General features: G+C 42.0%; 1 protein-coding gene and 1 pseudogene across 1 annotated transcript; both read left to right on the forward strand.

Moving 5' to 3' along the window:
- Positions 1 to 2,713: 2,713 nt before the first annotated feature.
- LOC111184102 (olfactory receptor 9I1-like) lies at positions 2,714 to 4,845 on the forward strand. Its single transcript, XM_089914778.1, is given in 4 exon segments — positions 2,714 to 3,967; positions 3,969 to 4,086; positions 4,089 to 4,451; positions 4,454 to 4,845. Coding segments are annotated over 4 exon segments (1,092 nt in total). The 5' UTR covers positions 2,714 to 3,748.
- Positions 4,846 to 6,329: 1,484 nt separating this feature from the next.
- Positions 6,330 to 19,232, forward strand: LOC111184060 (olfactory receptor 9I1-like; annotated as a pseudogene).
- Positions 19,233 to 22,983: the final 3,751 nt, after the last annotated feature.

Consider the following 22,983-nt stretch of genomic DNA (forward strand, 5'->3'; position numbering starts at 1 on the left):
TAATGTTATTGTCAGCTTTAAATGAAAGAAAGCCTTTACAGTGCTTAGCACATGGGCAAGAGCTCTCTAAATGTTGACAATAATGTTTTGAGATACCAAATCCCATAAGGTGAGGAGGGTTAACTTTGTTAATCTCCTTCATTGTCCCCAAGGGACTCAACCCTCGGAAGAAAGAGAAGGAAGAGTTTGGGAGAAGATTCCAAGTTAAAGTAAGCACACCTCTTCTCTGAAGTGTTGCTCCAGGCTAAGACTCTCTCTCTTTCCCTATCCCCTCCAGAGACTGCATATTCTTCTACATTACATATTATAATCAAAACATATTACAAGTAATAAGGTCAACTCATAAGTGTCCCTAAGACTTTTTAAAATGTCAACTGGCCACAAACCTTTGTTTTCCCACTTATGAGCTGTTGGGTTCAGGGAATCTATAGCTGTCCTCTACTCTGGACCCAATCTAAGCTGCTGGTACCCCCAAGCCCCTTCTTAAATAACATCTTCAAAACTGGGTGTCAACAGCCTGGTCTTGAAAAGTTTCCTTCTGGGAAATATTCTGGAAATTGCTTTTCTGGAAAATAAGCAAACTCTATCACATTAGGTAAAAACCCATTCTAAGTTTTCAAAAATTATTATTATGTTCCCCTTTTTTTTTTTTTTTTTTTTGCGGTGCGTGGGCCTCTCACTATTGTGGCCTCTCCCGTTGCGGAGCACAGGCTCCGGACGTGCAGGCTCAGCGGCCATGGCTCACGGGCCCAGCCACTCCACGGCATGTGGGATCTTCCTGGACTGGGGCACGAACCCGTGTCCCCTGCATCGGTAGGCGGACTCTCAACCACTGTGCCACCAGGGAGGCCCCAATTATTTTCCCATTTTATTATTGAGAAAGTTGAGATTCTAATTGGGTAAGCAATTTTCCCAAGAACGTACCAAAGGAGGGATATGGGCCAACTAAGTCTGTCTTAACCCAAAAACAAGGAAAAAGAAGAAAAGATGTGGACCACCAAGAAACTCCAAAACCGAACTTAACCCTTTTCTCCCCTAGAAGTTGAGTATTTGCATAATAGTCTTAGAGGTGCTACCATTTAAAAGTTGAGACTTGGGTCTGAAGAAAAGGTAATTCTGCTCCCCTATGAAGAGAGCACAATGAGGCAGAAAGAGCACCACATTTGGAGTTAGAAAGTCCCAGATTGAAATGTTGATTTTCTTTCTTCCTAGGTGTGTGGCAAGTTGGGCAACCTCCTTAACATCTCTGAGCCTCCTTTTACTCTTCCATCAAATAGTCATGGCTATACCCAACTTAAAGGGCTGCCGGAAGGATTAGGGCTAAATTATGAGTTGGGTATTGCCTGTGGCACAAACCCTGTGTGACTGCATTTGTACCCAGATGATCTGCCACCTAATCTCTGGTCGTGTGCATCGAACAATCTTGTCCCTAAATCAGAGGGAACCCTGGGATCTCACCATGAGATGGATCGAAAATGGACTATGACAATTTCAGAATTAGAGGTTGAGAAAGATATTGAAATTAACCAAGTTTACTCATGACTTGAAAGTAGGAAGGATCTGATTATCTAAAGAACTGCAGGTAGATTTCTTTGATTCCATAAATCATAAATATGTAGTTAAATGTAGGAAGGCGGCAAAACAAATTCATAGCAAAAGAGCAGAGAATTTGCCATCAAACCAATATTGTTCGGAACACACATCTTCCACTTATTAAACTGGGTGACCTTAGACAAATTAATCTCCCAGAAGTTCAAATTCCTCATTAGTGAAAAATAAGATAACAGCCCTTGAAGGACTATTTCCAGGATTAAACAAGATAATATATGCAAAGCTCCAAAGTTTTTAGTGGAAAGGGTAAGTAAGTGGGCTGTAAGCACACAAGAAAACCATAATAAAATCAGAAATAACAAACTAGATTTACCTACATAACATGGATAAATCACAAAGATGTGCTATATGTGGGAAAAGACACAAAAAAGATCATGCATGTAAAATTTAAAACACACTAAAATCACTATATTTTTTTAAAGATACACATATTTCTGGGACTTCCCTGCTGGAGCAGTGGTTAAGACTCTGAGCTCCCAATGCAGGGGGCCCAGGTTCGATCCCTGGTCAGGGAACTAAATCTCACATGCATGCCACAACTAAAGAGTTCGCATGCCACAACTAAGGAGCCAGCGAGCCGCAACCAAGGAACCCACCTGCCACAACTAAGACCCGGCACAACCAAATAACTAAATAAAATAAATATTAAAAAAAATAAAGATACACATATTTCTAAATAAATATAAAAGGAATAAACATGGGATGATATATATTTCACATATACTAAAGTAGATCCCTATGAGGGGTTGGGGAAGGATTGAGGACGGAGGGATAGGAGGGAAAATAATATGAAGAAAGACCTTGCCCTGTTCAATAATGATGGTTTATCAGGAACTGGGGAATATGGTTACTTTGCCCCAGTTCCTGATTCAAGGAACTGGGAAATATTCAAGATTTCCTTGAATCTTTGGATTCAAGATTCCATGATATGTTTAAGTATCTATCAATCACTTGAAATCGTGCCTGCATATTTAATATACTCAGTAATTAGTAGCTAGAGTATACACATTACATAGTACAGATGTTAGGAAAATTCTTTCAGGAGCCTCATTTAGCCCATACACCTAGACATACAAATCATGGACTGTGAGAGCAAAAGAACTTTAATGATCATATAATCTAGCCCTACCATTTTTCAGGACAGAAAGTAAAGCCCAAGGAGGGAAAGTGAACTTCTGAAGGTTATTCAGCTAGTCAGTGTTTGTCCTAGAGACGGCAGCCATGGATCTTGACCATACCAAAAGGGCCTTCCAAAGAACATAACTCATCCCCAGGCCAGGCTGCTGGAGTGGGGTGGAGGGAACAGCTCAAGGAGGCTATGTTTTACATGATATGTCAGTGTCTCCCTCCCACTAGTGACCACTGATGAGAGCTAGAGGAAAGATTAAAGTGGTAAAGATTAAAATGGAGAAAAAGACTTTCAGTTTTTTTATTGATGCTGAGATGTAATTGACATATAACAGTGTGTAAGTTTAAGTTGTACAATGTGTTGGTTTGATACACATATATTGCAATATGATTGCCACCATAGCATAAGCTAACACCTCTATCATGTCCCATAACTATCACGTCTTCTTCGTGGTGAGAACAATCAAGTCTCTCAGCAACTTTGACGTTTACAACACAGTATTTCAACTATAATCACTGTGCTGTGGCCTAGATCTCCAGAACTTATTTATCTACTAGTTGCTAGTTTGTACCCTTAAACATCTTTTAATACCAACTGACTAAGCAATTTTTGACCACACGCTGAATTAGATAATAAGAAAAATATATATCAATGGGTAATATGAGAGAATAGTTCACATAAAGAGCAGAGTTGTCATCCTCCAACTTCTGAAACGCTTTCCTGAGAAAAAGGGATTAGAACAGCTGTGTCTGGAAGAGGCGAAACTAAAGCCAATGCATAGAATATAAAGAGAAAGAATCCAGATACAAAAAGAGAACTAACAGGTAGAGCTGTCCACAGATAGAAGCTCACAAGGCAACCGTACAAGCACGTGGAGGGTGTGCAGCAGAGAAGACTCCAATCTCGGAGTCTATGTGTCTCTTATCTTCACAGGAATTTCCAAATATAAACCAGAGTTAATTTGAATTAGAAACACCCGCTCATGGCTCAGCTTCCAAAAAATGCAGGATGCCGGAGAAGACTCAGCCGGGTGTAAGATTTCTCAGAAACAATCTCTGTACATTTGCCCAGAAATATAAACCTAACTTCTACCAGAGAGAAAACATCAGTCTTTCGATTCTGGGATTTTTTTTTTTTCATTTCATTCTCAGCCTCAGATCAACAGTCTATGTGGAATCCATGGCCAAGAATAATTTCACCATAGTAACTGAGTTCATCCTTATGGGCTTTTACTGGCTACCTTAAGCTGGAGATTCCCCTCTTCCTGGTGTTTCTGAGTTTCTATCTAGTCACCCTTCTGGGGAATATAGGGATGATGATTCTGATCCAAGAGGATGTCCAACTCCACACCCAACGTACTTCCTTCTGAGTCACCTCTCCCTGCTAGACATCTGCTACACCTCGGCCATCACCCCTCAGATCCTGGCCACACTCGCCACAGGCAGGACAGTCATCTCCTATGGCCAGTGTGCTTCCCAGTTCTTTTTCTTCACCATTTGTGCAGGCACAGAGTGTTCCCTGCTGGCTGTGATGGCCTGTGATCGCTATGTGGCTATTAGCAACCCACTGCTCTACACTGTGGTCATGCATCCCAGGATCTGCTGGAGTCTAGTGCTGGGAGCCTAAGTCTACGGGGTAGCGAGGTCCATCCTGCGTACCATGTGTACTTTCACCCTCTCCTTCTGTGATAACAATCAGATCAACTTCTTCTTCCGAAGCTTGCCTGCAGTGACACAACAAACACTGAGACTGTCGTCGTCTTCTTTGGCAACTTTGTGATTTTGGCCAATGCCTTGGTCATCCTGATTTCCTACCTGCTTAGCATCAAGACCATTTTGAGGGTGAACTCTTCAGGTGGCAGGGTTAAGGCTTTCTCCACATGCTCCTCCCACCTCACTGCTGTGGCCGTTTTCTTTGGGACCCTCATCTTCATGTATCTGCAGAGTGGTTCAGGCAAATCCCTTGAGGAAGACAAGGTAGTGTCTGTCTTCTACAGTGTGGTCATCCCCATGCTGAGCCCTGTGATATACAGCCTGAGAAATAAGGATGTGAAAGCGGCCTTCAGAAAGGTCACTGGTAGATTCCAAGTGTCACAGAGTGTGTAGATCTGGGTGTAAGGACCTCTCATCTTGGTCCATTTTTTTTCCCGTATTAATATATCCTAATAGGCACCAGCAGTATATGCAACCGGTACCCACAAACAAAAAGAAGGTAGAGAGGTACCACAGGCACACAAGAAAAGCTGCAAATCTACAGCAACATGGTTGGAACTAGAGATTATCATACAAAGTGAGGTAAGTCAGAAAGAGAAAGACAAATACCATATGATATCACTTATATGTGGAATGTAAAATATGACACACATGAACTTATCTACGAAACAGAAACAGACTCACAGACATAGAGAGCAGACTTGTGGTGGCCAAGGGTGAGGAAGGGTGGGGGAGGGATGGAGTGGGAGTTTGGGGTTGGTAGATGCAAACTATTGTATATAGGATGGATAAACAACAAGGTCCTACTGTGTAGCACAGGGAACTATATTTAATATCCTGTGATAAACCATCATGGAAAAGAACATGAAAAAAGAATGTATATTGATGTATAAGTGAATCACTTTGCTGTACAGCAGAAATTAACACTACTTTGTAAATCAACTATACTTCAGTAAAAGATCTTTTTAAAAACTTTTAACTGCAAATGTGATAACATTGATTTCCAGCAATTCAAATATACTTTCTTCCCCCTCTCCCACCTCCAGTCCATTCCTAAGAACCCAGAAGTCTCATACTGCTCACTGACATCATAATTTACAGAATCTCAGAGTCCCCAGAGGTCTTCAATTAATCTCAATCCAGCCCAATACTCTTTGCATGCTTGGGTTTCCCATCCTTTCTCTCTCAGTTTTGCTCTCATCAATACTGCCTTTTTTTCTGGGACAAGGATTATATCAGGAGATCCCTGTGGATAAAACTAAATAGTCTTTTTTTTTTTTTTTTAAATGCGTGAGTGACTGATCACCTCAGTAAGGGAGGAGTGTTGTGTAAGACAAAACTGAGTCTCTTAATGGCCAAGGGAAGGGAGTGTTTAAGAAATGAGCCTTCAGGCTTCCCTGGTGGCTCAGTGGTTGAGAGTCCGCCTGCCGATGCAGGGGACACGGGTTCGTGCCCCGGTCCGGGAGGATCCCACATGCCGCGGAGTGGCTGGGCCCGTGAGCCATGGCCACTGAGCCTGCGCATCTGGAGCCTGTGCTCCAACAACGGGAGAGGCCAAAACAGTGAGAGGCCCACGTACCGCAAAAAAAAAAAAAAAAAAATGAGCCTTCATCTTCACCATTCTAGACATTCCTGTCTCCCCTTGGAAAGCTCACTCCAGAACAGTGAAATTTGCAAATTCCAAATTTACAAATTGCCTTCCCACTTAATCACTTAATCAGGTTTTGTTATTCTTGCTTTGTTGTTACTCTGATATCTTCAAGGTGAATTAAGCCTTTGGGGATGTTTCTGAAGGATATGGTGCATTGCCTCTCCTCTCCACTCGCATAGCCTGCCTCATGAACTATTTTCTCCTACCAAGCATCCTATTTCCAGGAATGGCAAAGTCAGAGAGCAAAGGTAGGTATAAGGCAGGTATAAGGAAAACCCTGAACCACATATTATCTTCTCTGGCAAAAGATGTGGTAAGAGGGGAAAGTAACTGAAACTCCTGCACAAGGCTGCAAAACCCTTCAGGGCAGAGTCTGTTTTCTTTGTTGCTGAACTCGTCTCCAAGTCCAGAGTTCGGACCAGATGAGTTCTCAATAATTGTTTTTGAACACATTTTTATGGCACATGCATGGTCTCATTTGAGCCTCACGGAAGCGGCAAATAGCGAAGACGTGGTTAGGTAGAAGATCCCACCTTGCAATTCAGAAAACACTTTCTCATAGTCCCTTTGGGCCTTTGCTCAAAGTCCCTTTGTTCAGAGTTTACAGCCGCATAGGCAAGGAATGTCAGGCTTGTATCTGAATCCCAATTCTACCACTAATTCACTGTGAAACCTAGGGTAAATGGTTTAATTTCTCAGATCCTAAATTTCCTCGTCTAAAACAAATGTAACAACTCCTAATTTAAGAGTGTATGGTAAAAATTAAATAAGGTGATGACTAAGAAATCTAGCACCAATTAATTGCTCAATATATATTTTTCTCTTCCCTTCCCTTTCCCTCACTTTCCGATATCAACCCTGGGCCTTGCCACAATTCCATGGCCGTGAACAAATAGTAAGGAGATCATGAACAAATGATAGGGCAAGAGAATGAAATCGGGAAGGTGAATATAAATCCTTTTCACCCAAGAAATAAAATCAATATGGGTGTTTAACTTGGGGGATGGAAGGGGAGAGTGCATTTGTTTACATCCCACATAGTCAAGGGTAGCCAAATGATGTCTTTTTCACTGAATGTCTTGTTGTGTGCCCAATGAACCCCTCTAACCAATCTTGAATTTATGAGAAGTTGATCCTCCATGCCCTTCTATATGTGAACAACCATTTTATTAAGATGGCCCTTCACCCTACCTACAGCTGATTTGTTCAGAAGTGAGCACCTGACCCACGTTAGGTTTAATAAAAATTTTTCCATGGGCATTATGAAGTTCAACATGTAAAAGAGATTTAGCATAGGAGACCCGATTGTCCAAAGTAGAGAAGTCAAGAGAGGGGCAAAAATGAAGTCGTTATTCAAAGAGAATCTGCAACAAAAAAGACTAAGAGCTCTAACAGTTTCTATTTCCTACTTCCCATTTGTACTAAGAAGCAGCCACAGTTATTTTCTTGCTTCCTTAAGGCACGTTGGAATCCTACAATAAATTCCCCTTTGGGGACTAGTTCAAGCTTGGTCATCAGGGCCAAAGGATTCCATACTTATAGAACTCTAATGGAAAGGAGTTCTCCAGTATGTTACAGCAGATCTGCCCTCATTGGCACTGATTATATCTATACTCTTTGAATAAAGAAAGGACTGGGTCTCATTATGAGACTCAGTAAATAAAGTAAATGAAGAGTGTGTCTATACTTCTATCATTTTCTCATTGCAGGAGAAACTTCCCCACTCACAGCTTAGGTAACCACTGTTGTAGCACTTGACCTTCCCCTTCAAGTGATCAGACTAGAATAAGCCCCTGACCCAGGTTTCATCAATGCGTGAACAGAGTAGAGAGCCATGAGATGCTCTAGAGCCGTAAGATTACTAAGCAAGAGCAATAAAAATATCTCCCCCTTGGGCTTCCCTGGTGGCACAGTGGTTGAGAATCCACCTGCCTATGCAGGGGACACATGTTCGAGCCCTGGTCCGGGAAGATCCCACATGCCACAGAGCAACTAAGCCCCTGCACCACAACTACTGAGCCTGTGCTCTAGAGCCCGCGAGCCACAACTACTGAGCCCACGTGCCACAACTACTGAAGCCCGCGCACCTAGAACCCGTGTTCCGCAACAAGAGAAGCCACCGCAATAAGTCCGCGCACCACAATGAAGAGTAGCCCCTGCTCGCCACAACTAAAAAGAAAGTCGTGCGCAGCAACGAGGACCCAACGCAACCAAAAATTAATTAATTAATTATTTTTTTAAAAAAAGTATCTCCCCCTTGAGGATTTAAACTGAAAAATATGGGAAAAGACTAAGTTAGCTGAGAAATGAGACTCACAAATGATGATAAGCTATGGAGAGAATGGCTGAGTCATGTTTACGGACAGACCAGAGAGGAAATGAGCAAATGTCAGACATAGGCATAGGAGGCAGCCATATAAACCAGTCCCTAGTGCTACACTAGATCTTTCCAAATCTTGAGTTATGTTCCAGACTGAGTTCTAGCACTCCCAATAGGTCCCCCCCAAGAAACCCCTGTCTCCTTTTTGGAGCATAAAAGTCTTAACCATAGACGCATATTCTACTAGATAATCCGAATGGTCTCTTTTACAACCTAAAGAACCTAATAACTCATTGTCCTAGCTCCTAATAAAATATTATTATTATTATTATTATTAATACAGCTAAGAGTAACAGAGCACCTATTATATGTCAGACACTATTCTGAAAACTTTTAGATGTATTTAACAACTCTATGATCCCTTAGCAACCCTATGGTGTAGGTGCAATTATTATCCCCACGTAGGGGTGGGGAAAATAAGACACAGAGAAGATAAGTTGTCCAGGGTCACGGAAGCAAGCCTCTTGATTTGAGCTCAGGGACTCAGGTCCCAGAAACTCTAGTCTTATCTACTCTCTTATATCACCTTTGAACACCGTTTTATAAACAATTGTCCCTTCTCTGGTACAGAGTGACTTAAGGCAAAATGGCCCCTGAATCATTTTGCAGGACACCTGAAACTAAAACAACACTGTGAATCAACCGTACTCCAATATAAAATAAAAATTAAATTATAAATAAATAAATAAATTTCTCCCAACAACAACAAAAAAATAGCCTTATTCATTAGGCTCTTTCTCCAGGAATCATAAAAGATGGTTTTTCCTGCTTAGGAACTTGGGAGTCATGTGAAGAGACATTCAAAGGTCATAGGTAAGAGAAGACAAAATAAATAAAATAAAAGACCTATTTAACAAGGAGAGAACTTTACTCAGCCTCAATCCCTATACACTTGCCAGTTCTTGGCTAAGCAGCTGGATAGATAGAAGCTGGAAGAGATTGCATGTAATGGTTATTCAATAAAAATTTATTCAGAACGTACACGGACCCTATTCTCTGTGATGGCTAAGATAGGACCTGGGCCTTTAAGTCAGCATCAGCCATGGGGCTTGTCCCAGATAAGACAGCTCTATTGATGTCTGAGAGACTGAGAGCAACAATGATTCTCAGATCCACAATCCACCAAGCGGTGTCCAAGTTCCCTACATTCAACCGCTCTGAAATAAAAGGAATGAGAGATCCATGCCTGCTTCCCAGCATCCTCTGCAGACCTACAAAGGAGAAACTCTCTACACAAGCATTCTCCTCGTCCCCCCAACCCATTATCAACCTACAAGACCCATTCATTTACTTTATTCATGTCTCTGCGGAAATGTTGCCTCATTTGGGAGAAACCTTTCTTGACCACCATATCTAGAACAACAGTTCCCCTACTGCATGTCACTGTCTATCCCCCTACCCTGCTATTTTATTCTTCAAGACGCAACAACGCCTGATATGTAACTGCATGTTTGTTTTTTATCCCCACCCCCAGTAAAATGTACGTTCCATGGAGGCAAGAATTGCTATTTTTAGTGCACCTCCTGAATCACAGTAGGTGCTCAAGAAAGATCTATTGAAAAGCAGAAAGATTTAAATGAACAGGACTTCTATTTCTGGCAATACGGGGGACTAGGATTTTCTGACCAAGCTGGCTCCTGAAAAACATGTAAAAAGATAAAATAAAAAGGTGAAAAGATACTAAGAAATCAAAGGCTAAACATCCAAGGGGAAAAAAGAACCCCAAGACGTAAGCAGAGTATGGAAGCTCTGTTTGCCATCGATAGCATCTCCCCGTGAGCCTATAGAACAACAGTTCCCCTACTGCATGTCACTGTCTATTGTTGTCTATTGTTGTCCACTTTGCAGCTTAAAGCAGCAAACCTTTCCTATTGCAGCTTCTGTAGGGGCAGGAATCCAGACACAGGTTAGCTGGATGTCTTTGGCTCAGGGTCTCTCACAAAGCTGTAATTAACATGTTGGCAAGGGCTGAAAGTTAAGGCATGGATTTGGGAAGACTTGGATCCTTCCCCACTGATAGCCAAATATGTCAGTTCCTTGCTACGTGGACCTCCCCGTGAGGCAGCTCACAACATGACAGATGACTTTCCTCTGAACGAATTGCCCACCACAGTCTTCTTGAAACTTAATCTCAAAAGTAACATCCCACCACATCTTATTTACTAAAGGTGAGTCACTAAATCCAGGCCATTCCCAAGAGAGGGAAATTACTCAAAGACGTGAATACCAGAGGGCAGGAATCATCAGGAGCCATCTAAGGGGCTGCCTACCACAGTTTGCCCTCTGACCCCAAATGATTCATGTTATTCAGCTAGGACTGGTTAAAAAACTAGACTTTTAACCAGCCTCCTTTGCAGCTAAGTATAGACATGTAGCTGAGAGTTTAGCCAATAGGATGTTTGAATAAATGGTGTAGACCATTTCCAACAAGCCATGCTCCTTCCCATTCTGCTGGCTTGAGGCAATTGAACACAGTGATGTTGGAAGTTGCCGGTTGAAGGTCAAAAAGCCACAATATGGATGACGACTTGTAAGACTGGTAATGGTTTCCCTCTGTTACTAGCTGTGAGGTACCGCATCATCCCATCTTGGTTTTCTTAAATCTTGTCCACACCTTTTTTAAATAGTGACTTTACTAGACATTATCCAAGTTGAATGTGCCATCTGTTACTTGTAAGTACCCTAACTGATACAGACCTCTACCTCTCACCACACACAAAAATGAATTCATAGTAGACTAAAGAACTAAATATAAAAGGGAAGTTAATAAAAGTTTTATAAAATAATAGAGGAGAATATTCTCATAACCTCATTATGTGGAAGAATTTCATATATGTAAAAAAAAAAGCATTAATCATAAATTTATCCCTAAATGTGTCAGTATTCATTAAAGAGGTTCTGTTCATTAAAACACATGATTAAGAAGATGAAAGGTCAAAACACAGAATAGGAAAAGATCTTTTTAAGACACACAATCAACAAGGACTATTATATTGTGTGTGTGTGTGTGTGTGTGCGCACGCACACGCACATGCCCGTGCGTGTACTTAAAAATCACTAAGAAAAGATGGCTCAAACAGGTAATTCACAAAAGAGACTATCCAAATAGCCAATAAACCTATGAAGAGATGTTTCTTCTCGTTAGTAATCAGGAAAATGCCAATTGAAACCACAGTACGCTCGTTAGATTAGCAAAAATTAAAGAGTATGACAGCACTATATTGACAAGGATATGGAAAATGGGTAGTATAAATTAGCCTAACAATTTTGTTAAACAGTTTGGCATTATCCTTTAAAAATCAAAGATACACATAACCAGTGACTCAGCTATTTCAGTGACCTAAGTATGCACAATGGTGAAACTCTTGCCCATGCCTACCAGGGTGCAGGTGCAAGAATGTTCATAAAGCATTGTTATAATAGCACAAAACTCAAAACACTTGCCTCTAGGTTTTTATTCTTCTGATCTGGAGTGTGGATGTGATGGCTGGGGCCCTGGCTGCCATTCAGCTACCAAGGTGACCTTGAAGCTACAAGCCACGCATAGAAAACAGCAGAGCAGAAAGGGCCTAAGCCCCTGATGACATTTCTAATCCACCATACCAGCCATGGGCTGCCTATCTCCAGGCTTCTTTTATGTGGAAAAAGAATTAATGTTTATCTTATTCAAGAAAACAACCAACTAGAAATAACTAGAAAACAAATATACATACAAAGAGAGAGAGATCAAAAATAAGCCAAACTAAGACATATGATTTAGTGACATATAGACAGACGATGTGCCTCCCCACTTTCCTTGGCAACAACAAAATGGGAATCGAGCGGCCCTAGGAGGCCCCTTCTCAGTTATGACTTTTCCCAGCTCTGTTGTTATTACTGATTTAACACCATTAAAGTGATCTTCCTTTATTTCAAAATTAAATAGGCTGATAAAAAGGAATGAAATAACGCCATTTGCAGCAACATGGATGGACCTAGAGATTATCATACTAAGTGAAGTAAGTCAGACAAAGAAAGAAAAATACCATATGATATCACTTATATCTGGAATCTTAAAAAATGGTACAAACGAACTTACTTACAAAACAGAAAGAGACTCACAGACGTAGAAAACAAACTTACGGTTAGCACAGGGGAAAGGTGGGGGGATGGATAAATTAGGAGTTTGGGATTAACATATACACACTACTATATATAAAATAAATAATTAATAAGGACTTACTGTATAGCACATGGAACTCTACTCAATATTTTATAACAACCTATATGGGAAAAGAATCTGAAAAAGAGTGGATATATGTATAACTGAATCACTTTGCTGTACACCTGAAACTAACACAACATTGTAAATTAACTATACTCCAATATAAAATAAAATTTTTTTTAAAAAAATAGATAGGCTAAAGGACTGAACCCTTCTCCCACAGAATATTTTGTGAGGCAGACGTTTAAACTAAAGAAGACCTGATGCTCCAGACTCTGCCACAATATAGAATGGAAAGCAAATCCAGGTACAGTTCACTGAGGGCTGGGAATATCTATATTGGGTTTAGCCAGCTTTCCCAGAAGTGGGAAGACTTGAACTGGGTCTGGAAGGAAGCAGAATCCTTGAGCAGACCAGACTAATGGGTGAGACTGTGGTTTCACGGTCCTAGTCTCCTCGCCCTGACCATAGCCATCCTCCACCATCATTTCTGATCAGCCCTCCAGCTGGCAGCTGAGAAGCTATGTGACCTCGGATAAGACATGCACCACCACCCCCGGGTCTGTACCTTCATCTGTAATGTATCAAAGTAGGTCTGGATTGTCTCTCCGTTTCTTTCCAGCCCTGGAGAAAGTGGCATGGAAGTGACGATGTTCAGTCCCTGACGAGCACAGAGAGGAACATGGGAAATTATGTCATTTAGGATCTACCACTTACCCTCCTGAGCTTTTTAATCCCCAGACCCATTGTTTTCTTACCTACTGAGAGCCCTGAGTCAGCTCTAATTGAAGGCAGAAGACTTCTCCCAGAAACATAAAGCCCTGTCCCATTCATTTTGTGATTTGCAGGCAAGTCTGGACTCACGTAACCCCCACTGCAGGCAGGTGAATTATCACAGTGAATCATAGAGAAATCTTGATTTCTCTATGAATTTGATTTCTCTATGAATATGAATTTCTCTAGTGAATCTTTCGTTTAGCATTACCATCTTCATACCAGAAGCATCACCTTAGGTGACACCTGTAAGATGTTAAAAACACCAAAGGATTCAATTGGATCAGAAAACTCAACGATTCAGAAACAAGGCAATCTGAATTGGGCAGGAAGGCAAAACAGTTAGACACCTGGAGAACCTGGAGGTTGCAAGCTTTGAATGTTGCCCAGGAACTCTGGATAAAACTGCGTGCACAGCCTGGTCTTGCTACCTGCTGCGAGTTTATTCAAAAGTGGGTTTCCGCACATCCATAAAATCAGCCCAAGGAAGATTAGGTAATTGCATTTACTATGGCTTTCAGATCGCCACAGCAGCAATCTCCTTGGATCTGCTCAGAAGACAAAAATATCATCAGTGTTTCACAGAAGTTCCTCGCGGGAACAAAAGGACCAGTTCTTTCCCTATGAGGTAACGTAAATCTTGTAACTATGTTGGGAGATCATATATTTTCCAGAGACTATTAAGTGTGCTTTCCAAAAGTCTGAAAAAATTTAAATGTCACCTGTGTGACCGTTTGCACAGGTTATTTCCCCAAGGCTTTAATTCTGTCTTCTGTGAAACAAGCATAGACCTGCGTACTTACTGATGGCTGCAGCAGTTAGCAACAGATATGTCAAGTGCAGGGAACAGTAATTGGCCTCGAGATATTACTACTCCCCTGTCACCCACATGGTTGAATAACTAGGTATTCAGAGCATGTGCCAAGGATGAGGCCCATCCCTCTGAGGAGGTTGTCTCAGCTGGTGAGGTCAGAGAGAAAGACCCTTGAAAGAAGCTTTTGAAAAGATAATGTAGAAATGGATGTTACAGGAGGGGATGTGCAGTGAGGAAGGTGATGAGATGGAAACCTCCGTGACCTGGCCTCTGAGTGTCCTGACTACGTCGTAGCAATCCTCCCATCCCTGTGGCTCCATCCCGGACTGCTTTGTTCTTTCACAACTCCATGGCCTCTCCTAAGGCACCAAATAAGATGCTCGTGTTGAGGCCCCATCAAGATAAATTTGGGAGGGAATGTTTTCTGACACATCAGGTAAAAGTTAACTTCTTCTCCGAGGTTCAATATTCTCTTCTGCTAAATGAAAAGAACATGTTGGACCAGATGTTAATCTTTTTTTAACACTGGAACGCCCTTTTCAAACAAAATGAAATGAAGCACCTGTTTGTTTACCAGCGTTAAAAGAAACTCTGCTTTGTTTGAAGCTGGGGCTGAGTTGGCAGCTCCCCACCTGGTCAGCCTCCCGTTTACTTCCCACTGCTGTGTCCCTTGAGGCATCTCCACAAAGGCTGAGGCCTCTGACAAGCACAGCAGGAAAATCACAGAACTGCCTCACAGGGTCCTTTCCGACTCCAGGGTTCTGTGTGAGGGTCATAGGTATTTCCAACCAGTGTGGAGAAGAGCATATGAGCCCATCCTGAGGGTCATGTGCACAGTAACTATGGAGCCTCCCAAATCCTGGAGAGAAAGAGAAACCAGTCACCCAGATGCTCTTCTAACATAATGTCAGACATTGGACAGACATGGACACAGAAATTACCAGACAACAGCTAATGACTCACAGTTTCAAGGAATGTTCTCATTGTGAGGTTTACCCATTGAGACAATGTTTTGAATAGGTACACGTGTTAGCTACCACCATCCAGAAGAAAGCTGACAGATGAATATTTCTTTTTAGGTCAACGAGGGCATGATGGTGTCTATTCTCAGGCCGTGTGAACTAAGTTATGCAAATGTTGTGGAACATGTCCAAGGGCTGGACTGAAAGGTCATGACTGTTCTGAAAAAAGATGGTGGGATTGGCCAGTCCAAATCCTACTAAGCAGGGGGATGCTGCTATAAGTCTCTAAAGCATATGGTTGTTTAGCAATCTGAATGTGCTGGCTGTCTAGTCCAAATATTGAAATATTCAGAGTAATCTTTTAAAAGCTTCAAAGAAACTTATATTTATAATCTTGAGCTTCAGATATAAGCATAGCAAAAAAATTGTTAGAGGACATCTAGTTAAGTGCGTCCTAAAGCATGGGTTCCATGTCTCTAAATTTCCATCTCTGTGGAAAGAAGGAAGAGAAGATTCTGTGGCTAAATAAGGATAAAGAATTCTGCTTTGAAAGAAGGATGTATTGAGCCATGGAACAGAACAATAGATGTGAGTGCAAATTCAGGATGCCTATACCAGTAGGTTCCAAACTGAGTTTTCGAGACTCGGGTCTCAAAGAGATGTCACAATGCCGGTGCTTTCCACAACCCACCTGAAGGCTTGAAGCTATGTTTTGTATCACGTAACTGACCCTTTGGACACAGCAGACAGTTAATATGTAGGCTGGCTATATAATTTCAACTTTTTAACTTTTGGACTAGCTCTCAAAAAGGCAGCTGGATAAATGAAATTCCCTTTTTAAAGTATTTGAACTAAAAAAAAACTGAAATAATTTTTCAGTTTTTCAATAGAGCTAAAGATGATGAACTTTCATGGGGTGAATAGCCACAACGATGTATAAGTCAAAGTTATGAGGAAGCAGAGAAGAGAAAAATGATGGGAAACATTTAACAGAGGGACAGAAAGAAGCAGGTGGTTGGAGCACAGAAATATCACAGTAACAGCAGTGTTCTGGAAGAAAGATGTTTAAGATCAAAGAAGATGGGAGCAATGGAATAAACCAGGGTGGTCCATACTCAAGCTACCGCTAATCAGTACATTTGGTAGGCATCCGTCTCCATACCTTACTTTGATAAGTTAATTGTTAGAAACTTGGTGGACTTGGTATTCTGTGTCTGAAACACCAGGATTTTGATTTTGCCTATGAGCCATGGAATTCTCAGGATCAAAACTGAAATGTTCCGTGGAAGTTCTACGGCTAGTGAGAACCCCATAGTTCACAAACAAGTCTTTAACCCTGACTCCAACCAGCCTCCCCATGAGTCTCAGAATCCCTGATGGAGCAGCCTCCACCCTCAACCCCTAGAGGTAACATCCTGGAGAACAGAGCCCAGAGCAATCAATAGCTAACAAAAGAACTCATTCCACCACCAGAAAGTGAAGAATCAACCTGATTTCTACAGGAAACTGGTTCTATCAAATTCTATAAACCCCCTCTCTGTGAGCTACTTCTAGACTACAAAGGCTAAAAATTAATGAAACAAGCAGTGCCCTAGGGTTGTGACACCATAGCTTAAATCCTGGCTTCTGCACTTGCAATTTATTCTTTGACAAAAGCCACTTTAAGTTCCTGACCCTCAGCTTACACATTTCAAGCGTGAAATTCATAACGGCTATTTCAGGATTATTGACAGAAATCAGCCAATTAATGTGGAAATGTCCAACACAGAATAAGGGCTCCATAAATCTAATGGTTTTCACAGAATCACTTTCTCTCAAGGACCCTCAAGAAAGAGATCCAAGACAGACGATAACCTTGTTCACAGGAGAGCAGAAATGGATTATGAAAGGGCTCACCAGGAGTTGCTGAAATGACTGCAAATGTTTGACTTGGAGAATAGGAGACTAGATACGAGTAGGTATAATAACTGTCTTGGGAGAGAGGGGTTTTACTCAACGTGCAGAATCGAGCATAATACTAATGTGTAGAAGATACAGAAAGAAAAAAAAATGTCATGAAGAACCTGGGGTAAGACAGGAATAAAGACACAGACCTACTAGAGAATGGACTTGACGATACGGGGAGGGGGAGGGGTAAGCTGTGACAAAGCGAGAGAGTGGCATGGACATATATACACTACCAGACATAAGGTAGATAGCTAGTGGGAAGCAGCCGCATAGCACAGGGAGATAAGCTCGGTGCTTTGTGACCACCTAGAGGGGTGGGATAGGGAGGGTGGGGGGGAGGGAGACACAAGAGGGAAGAGATATGGGAACATATGTATATGTATAACTGATTCACTTTGTTATAAAGCAGAAACTAACACACCATTGTAAAGCAATTATACTCCAAAAAAGATGTAAAAAAAATAAAAATAAAAAAGAAGATGCAGAAAGAGCACTGTGGCTTTCCCAACAGGGAGAATATTCCAAAGGCAGAGTGCCCAGAAAGACCCCATCACGTAACACAGGATTCTGCATCTGACCACTCTGGAGGCATCATTCACATCACAGTCTATACAAATGGCCCTGCCAGGAGTTAACAGGGCACAGCCTTAGAATCCATATGTGTCAGCCCTGGTGTACACCTGGGCTACATGACAATTTGTTGGGAATATTCTAAAAGAGAGAGACTCCAGATTGGTCCCTTCCAGTCTTGATAGTCTAAAGTTCTCTGTTCTGAAAGAAAGTCACAGACAATAAGCAAGTGAACCTGAAGAAATACCTACCCAAATTCCATTTTCAGGAGGGATGCAGAGATAGGCAAACACTCTCCATAGTCACTGCCAGTTGTAGATTCTTAAAATGATAACATTCTCTTCTCTCTCTGAGCAGAAAAATATCTGAGGTTTTCACCTAAGGTCTGACACTGAAGAGGACAAAGGCCTTCAGCTCTGGAATCTCTACTTCCATTCTCCTCAGGCCACCCAGCCATGTGGAGCCTACGGCCAAAAGATATCTCACCACTGTGACAGAGTTCATTCTTGTGGGTTTCACATATCACCCTGAACCGGCCGTTCCACTCTTCCTGATGTTCCTCGTCTTCTATCTTGTCACCCATCTGGGAAATGTGGGAATGTTTATTCTAATCCAAATGGACACTCAACTCCACACCCCAGTGTACTTCTGCATGAGCCATCTTGCCCTGCCAGATGCCTGCTATACCTCGGTCATCACCCTTCAGGTCCCAGCCACACTGACCACAAGCCAAACGGTCATCTCCTGTGGCCCAGTTCTTCTTCTTCACCATCTGTGCAGGCACAGAGTGTTACCTGCTGGCAGTAATGGCCTATGACCGCTTTGTTGCCATTAGCAACCCATCGCTCTATAACGTAGCAATTACTTGGGCACCTGTAGGGGCTTTTTGGCCGGGCCTATGTCTGTGGGGTATCGGGAGCCATCCTGCATACCATGTGCATCTTTACCCTCTCCTCCTGTGATGACAGTCAGATCAACTTCTTCTTCTGCGATCTCCCACCACTGCTGAAGCTTGCCTGCAGCAAAATGACACAAAGTGAGATTGTCATCCTCTTTTTTGCCAAACTCATGTTCCGGCCAATGCCGTGATCATTCTGGTCTCCTACATGCTCATCATCAGGACAATCCTGAGAGTGAAGTCTGCTGGTGGGAGAGCCAAGACCTTCCCTACCTGCGCCTCTGCTGTTCTCTTCTTCGGGACACTTGCCTTCATGTACCAGAGAAGTAACTCAGACAAATCCCCAGAGAAGGACAAGACTGTGTCTGTCTTTTACACTGTGGTCATCCCCATGCTGAACGCTTTGATCTACAGTTTGAGGAACAAAGACGTAAAAGCTGCAATCAGAAAAGTCATTTGTAAAATCCAGTTCCTGAGGGAGGTAGCTTAGATGAGGGTCCTTCATCCTGACCCATATTCTCCCCAGATCTTCAGGCTCTGATAAGCATCAATACCATATGGTGCTTGCCCTCAAGAATGAAGGGTAGGTGCCTTTCGCTGGCACCTGAGAAGTGAGCAAGAACTACCAGCTCTGCAAGGAAAACTGTAAGTTTGGTGACATTTTTTGGATGGCTCCCTCTGCCTCTCTTTTCTTCCCCTCTTCCTCTTTAGTCCATCCGCCAAACCCTCAGGGCCAGAGTGCTACTCTCTGATATCACAGAGCCAAAAGATAGCATAGTCATAGTAAACTGGCCACCATATCCAGCCTCCCATTCCCCAACTCAACCATGCTTGAGTTTTCCAGTTTCCCCTTTTTTATCTTTTTTGTCTCTGTGCTCATTAATATTGACTTTTACTCTTTATGGAAGCTCATAGCTGGGAATCATACTAATGAAAGAATAAGGGGTTTTCTTATGGTATGGATAACCTGCCAACTCATTATGAGGAAGGTAATGAAAAGAACTGTGAACCCAGTGGAATTTCCAATTGGTACAGATTAGAGTTGTAGAGGGAGAGGTGCTTCCTTTTAGCTACTCTTCCACTTACATCTTCCCAAGTGGTTCTTAATATCTCCGGGATGCTAATATCTACCTTTCAAGTGGCAATCCTCTACATCCTGGATCTCCAATTCCTTGGTTTCTCCCCCCAAAATCAGTGGCTGACTCACGACAATTACTGCTCTCAATAAGCTCATTCCTGGGGTCTGCAAAGTCAGCAATGAGAGATCTATAGCAAACATTCATAAATGGTATTACCTTCTAAGGTGAAAGCTTATCCTCTTAGAATATGTTTCCTCAAATCAAAAAAAAAATAAATTACTATTTCCTATTTGAAAGAATTGTTGTAAGGATTAAAGAAGATGATGAAAATCAATTTGGTGGTTTGGATTATAGTCAGAATAGGCTGGGTTTGCTGTGGCAACCCTCAGTTCCAATGCAAAGGTTTTATTCTAGTTAACGATTCTTTTCTTGTGCAAATTGGCAGGGGGCTCTGCTCCATGTAGTCATTCAGAGAACCAGGCTTAAAATGGTCCCACCATTTTGTAGTTGCACCATCTAGAACATGAAAACTCCTAGTCACAGGAGCAGGGGATAAAAGACTACAGAATTATACATGGACGTTATGCTTCAGCCCACCGGTTAGAACTGGTCACACAGTCCTGCCTCACTAGATGGGGACCATTAAAGGTGAAAGAGCAAATGGAATATTTGCTAAGCAATATTGACTCTGCAACAGGGATTACCTATGGCTGTGATCTCGGGTGGCCTTGGCCCGCAGCGGCTTGAAGCAGGGTTTTGGTTCCCAGCCAGTGATTGAGGTCAGGTCACGGCAGTGAGAGCGCTGAATCCTAGCCACTAGACCAGTGGTCAGTGACAAGGACCTGGCCCTACAGCTTTGCAGAAAAAGAATTCCCACTAAGACGGAAAGTAGTGAAACAAGTAAAGTATTTAAGTACAGTACGTGTGGATAGATAACACAGGCAGGCTCAGAAATAGAGTCGCACCTCATGGGCAGTTTGAGTCACTTTTATGGGGCATTACTTCCGTGTTTCCTTTGACCAATCATTTTGATTTGCCTGGTTCAGAGTCCATATTTGGTGTATCTCAGGATTTTCCCATGTGGGCACATGCATCTCTTAGCCAAGATGGATTCTACCAAAGAGGCCTATGGGTAGTTGGCATCACTCCCCTTTTGACCTCCAAGGAACCTTTCTGCACTTGTGTAGTCAGGAAGGTCTCCTGACTTCAAGAATAAGGAATATGTGGTCTCTTATCTTCTATCTGGGCGGGGACCAGATAGAAGACCAATTGTCTTGTTATTAATTACCAATTAATAACCAATTAATAACCAATTGTCCTGTTATTCCTGTCTCAGAGTACCCGGTCCACAGGGAATGAACTCAAACTGTTTGCCCCGAAGGCCTATCTATCTCCTGCCTCTGTTGCAACTACCAGCATCCTAAAAAATCCCGAATAAGTAGATTACTTTTTCATTGTCCAGATTATTTTCTACAAATCACCCCTCTCATACTTGGAAAAATGGTCCCCTCCTTCATATGTTTACTGCAAGAGTAGTTGTTTTGTACAAAATAGCACATTCTACCTGGTCCAATTTCGTTGGAACGCACATGGGCTTCTCAACAAAACTCAATCAGAGTCCTCTGGGAACTATACTCATAAAATGAGAAGTACCCTAAAATACTCTAACTGAAGCCAAAAATATTTTGTAGGAAGCCATGACTCCAGCCATATTAACAGGAGGAGTAGGAGAGAGAGAAGAAAGAAGCCCACGTGTAAAGAGGAGGAAGGATGAGAGAGGAAGAGAAAGGCCTAATCCCAGTTGGCTAATAGATTTTTCAAACATATCATACCCAAAAGAGGAGCCTTGATTCCCCACCCCTAAGATTGTTGCAGGCAATAAACTATCAGAGAAATTGAAGAAATCAAGGTATATTAGATACAGATATATTAACTATAGATATTGTATGTATATATAAATATATATATATCGAGAGAGACAGACAGAGACAGAGAGACACAGAGAAAGAGATTTATTATAAAAAATTGGCTCATATAATTATGGGAGCTGAGAAGTCTCATGATCTGCAGGCAGCAAGCTGGAGACCCCGAGGGCCAATGGTGTACATTCCAGTTTGAATCCAAATCTGAAGACAGGAGAAAACCTCGAAAACAGTCAGGCAGAGAGAGCAAATTCTCCCTCACTGAGACTTTTGTTTTATTTAGGCCTTCAACAGATTGGATGAGGCCCACCCACACTGAGGAGGGCAATCTGTTTCACTCATCTACCAATTCAAATGTTACCTTATCCAGAAACACTCTCACCCAGACACACCCAGAATAATATTTAACAAGTATCTGAATACCCCATGGCCCAGTCAGATTGAAAAATAAAATTAGTCATCACAGGACGATTGGCTATCTTGCCTGAATGAGACTGAAACAGTGAGAATATATCTAGTATTATGAAATAGGATGCAGACTGGTACTCTTGCATCCCATAGCTCACAATAGTGAAACAACCAATAGGGTATGGTCTCCTGAAATGTGATCTCTGGTAAAGGCAAAGCTTTGGGAACTATAATCTCTCTGTAACATGGTGAGTGATATGTAAGTCATGAGTAATTCAAGACTGTGTTGTGGGTGGTTGCTTCTATAGCCACTGGATAGTTTAAAGAAACTGAGTGGCCTGAGATTTCCTAAAGTATTGGTCAAAACACAGAATAAAAACCAGGGACTAGGGCTTCCCTGGTGGCGCAGTGGTTGAGAGTCCGCCTGCCGATGAAGGGGACACGGGATCGTGCCCCGGTCTGGGAAGATCCCACATGCCGCGGAGCGGCTGGGCCCGTGAGCCATGGCCGCTGAGCCTGCGTGTCCGGAGCCTGTGCTCCGCAACGGGAGAGGCCACAGCAGTGAGAGGCCCGCGTACCACCAAAAAAAAAAAAAAAAAAAACAGGGACTATAAATTATTATGCTTTAAAAAATATCTTTTGACACATACACACTACTATGTATAAAATAGGTAACTAATAAGGACCTACTGTGTAGCACAGGGAACTCTACTCAATACTCTGTAATGGCCTGTACAGGAAAGACTCTAAAAAAGAGTGGATATATGTATATGTATAACTGATTCACTTTGCTGTACACCTGAAACTAATAAAAAATTATATATCAACTATATCCCAATAAAAATTTTTTAAAAATACAAAATAAAAATAAATTAAAAATAAAAATGTCTTAACTTTTTCATGATTAGTGCTGAGATAATGA

The sequence above is a fragment of the Delphinapterus leucas genome, chromosome 7 (genome assembly GCF_059928025.1).
Source record: "Delphinapterus leucas isolate spDelLeu-1000000601 "Yukka" chromosome 7, BTC_Dleu_Yukka2, whole genome shotgun sequence".
Lineage (NCBI taxonomy): Eukaryota > Metazoa > Chordata > Mammalia > Artiodactyla > Monodontidae > Delphinapterus > Delphinapterus leucas.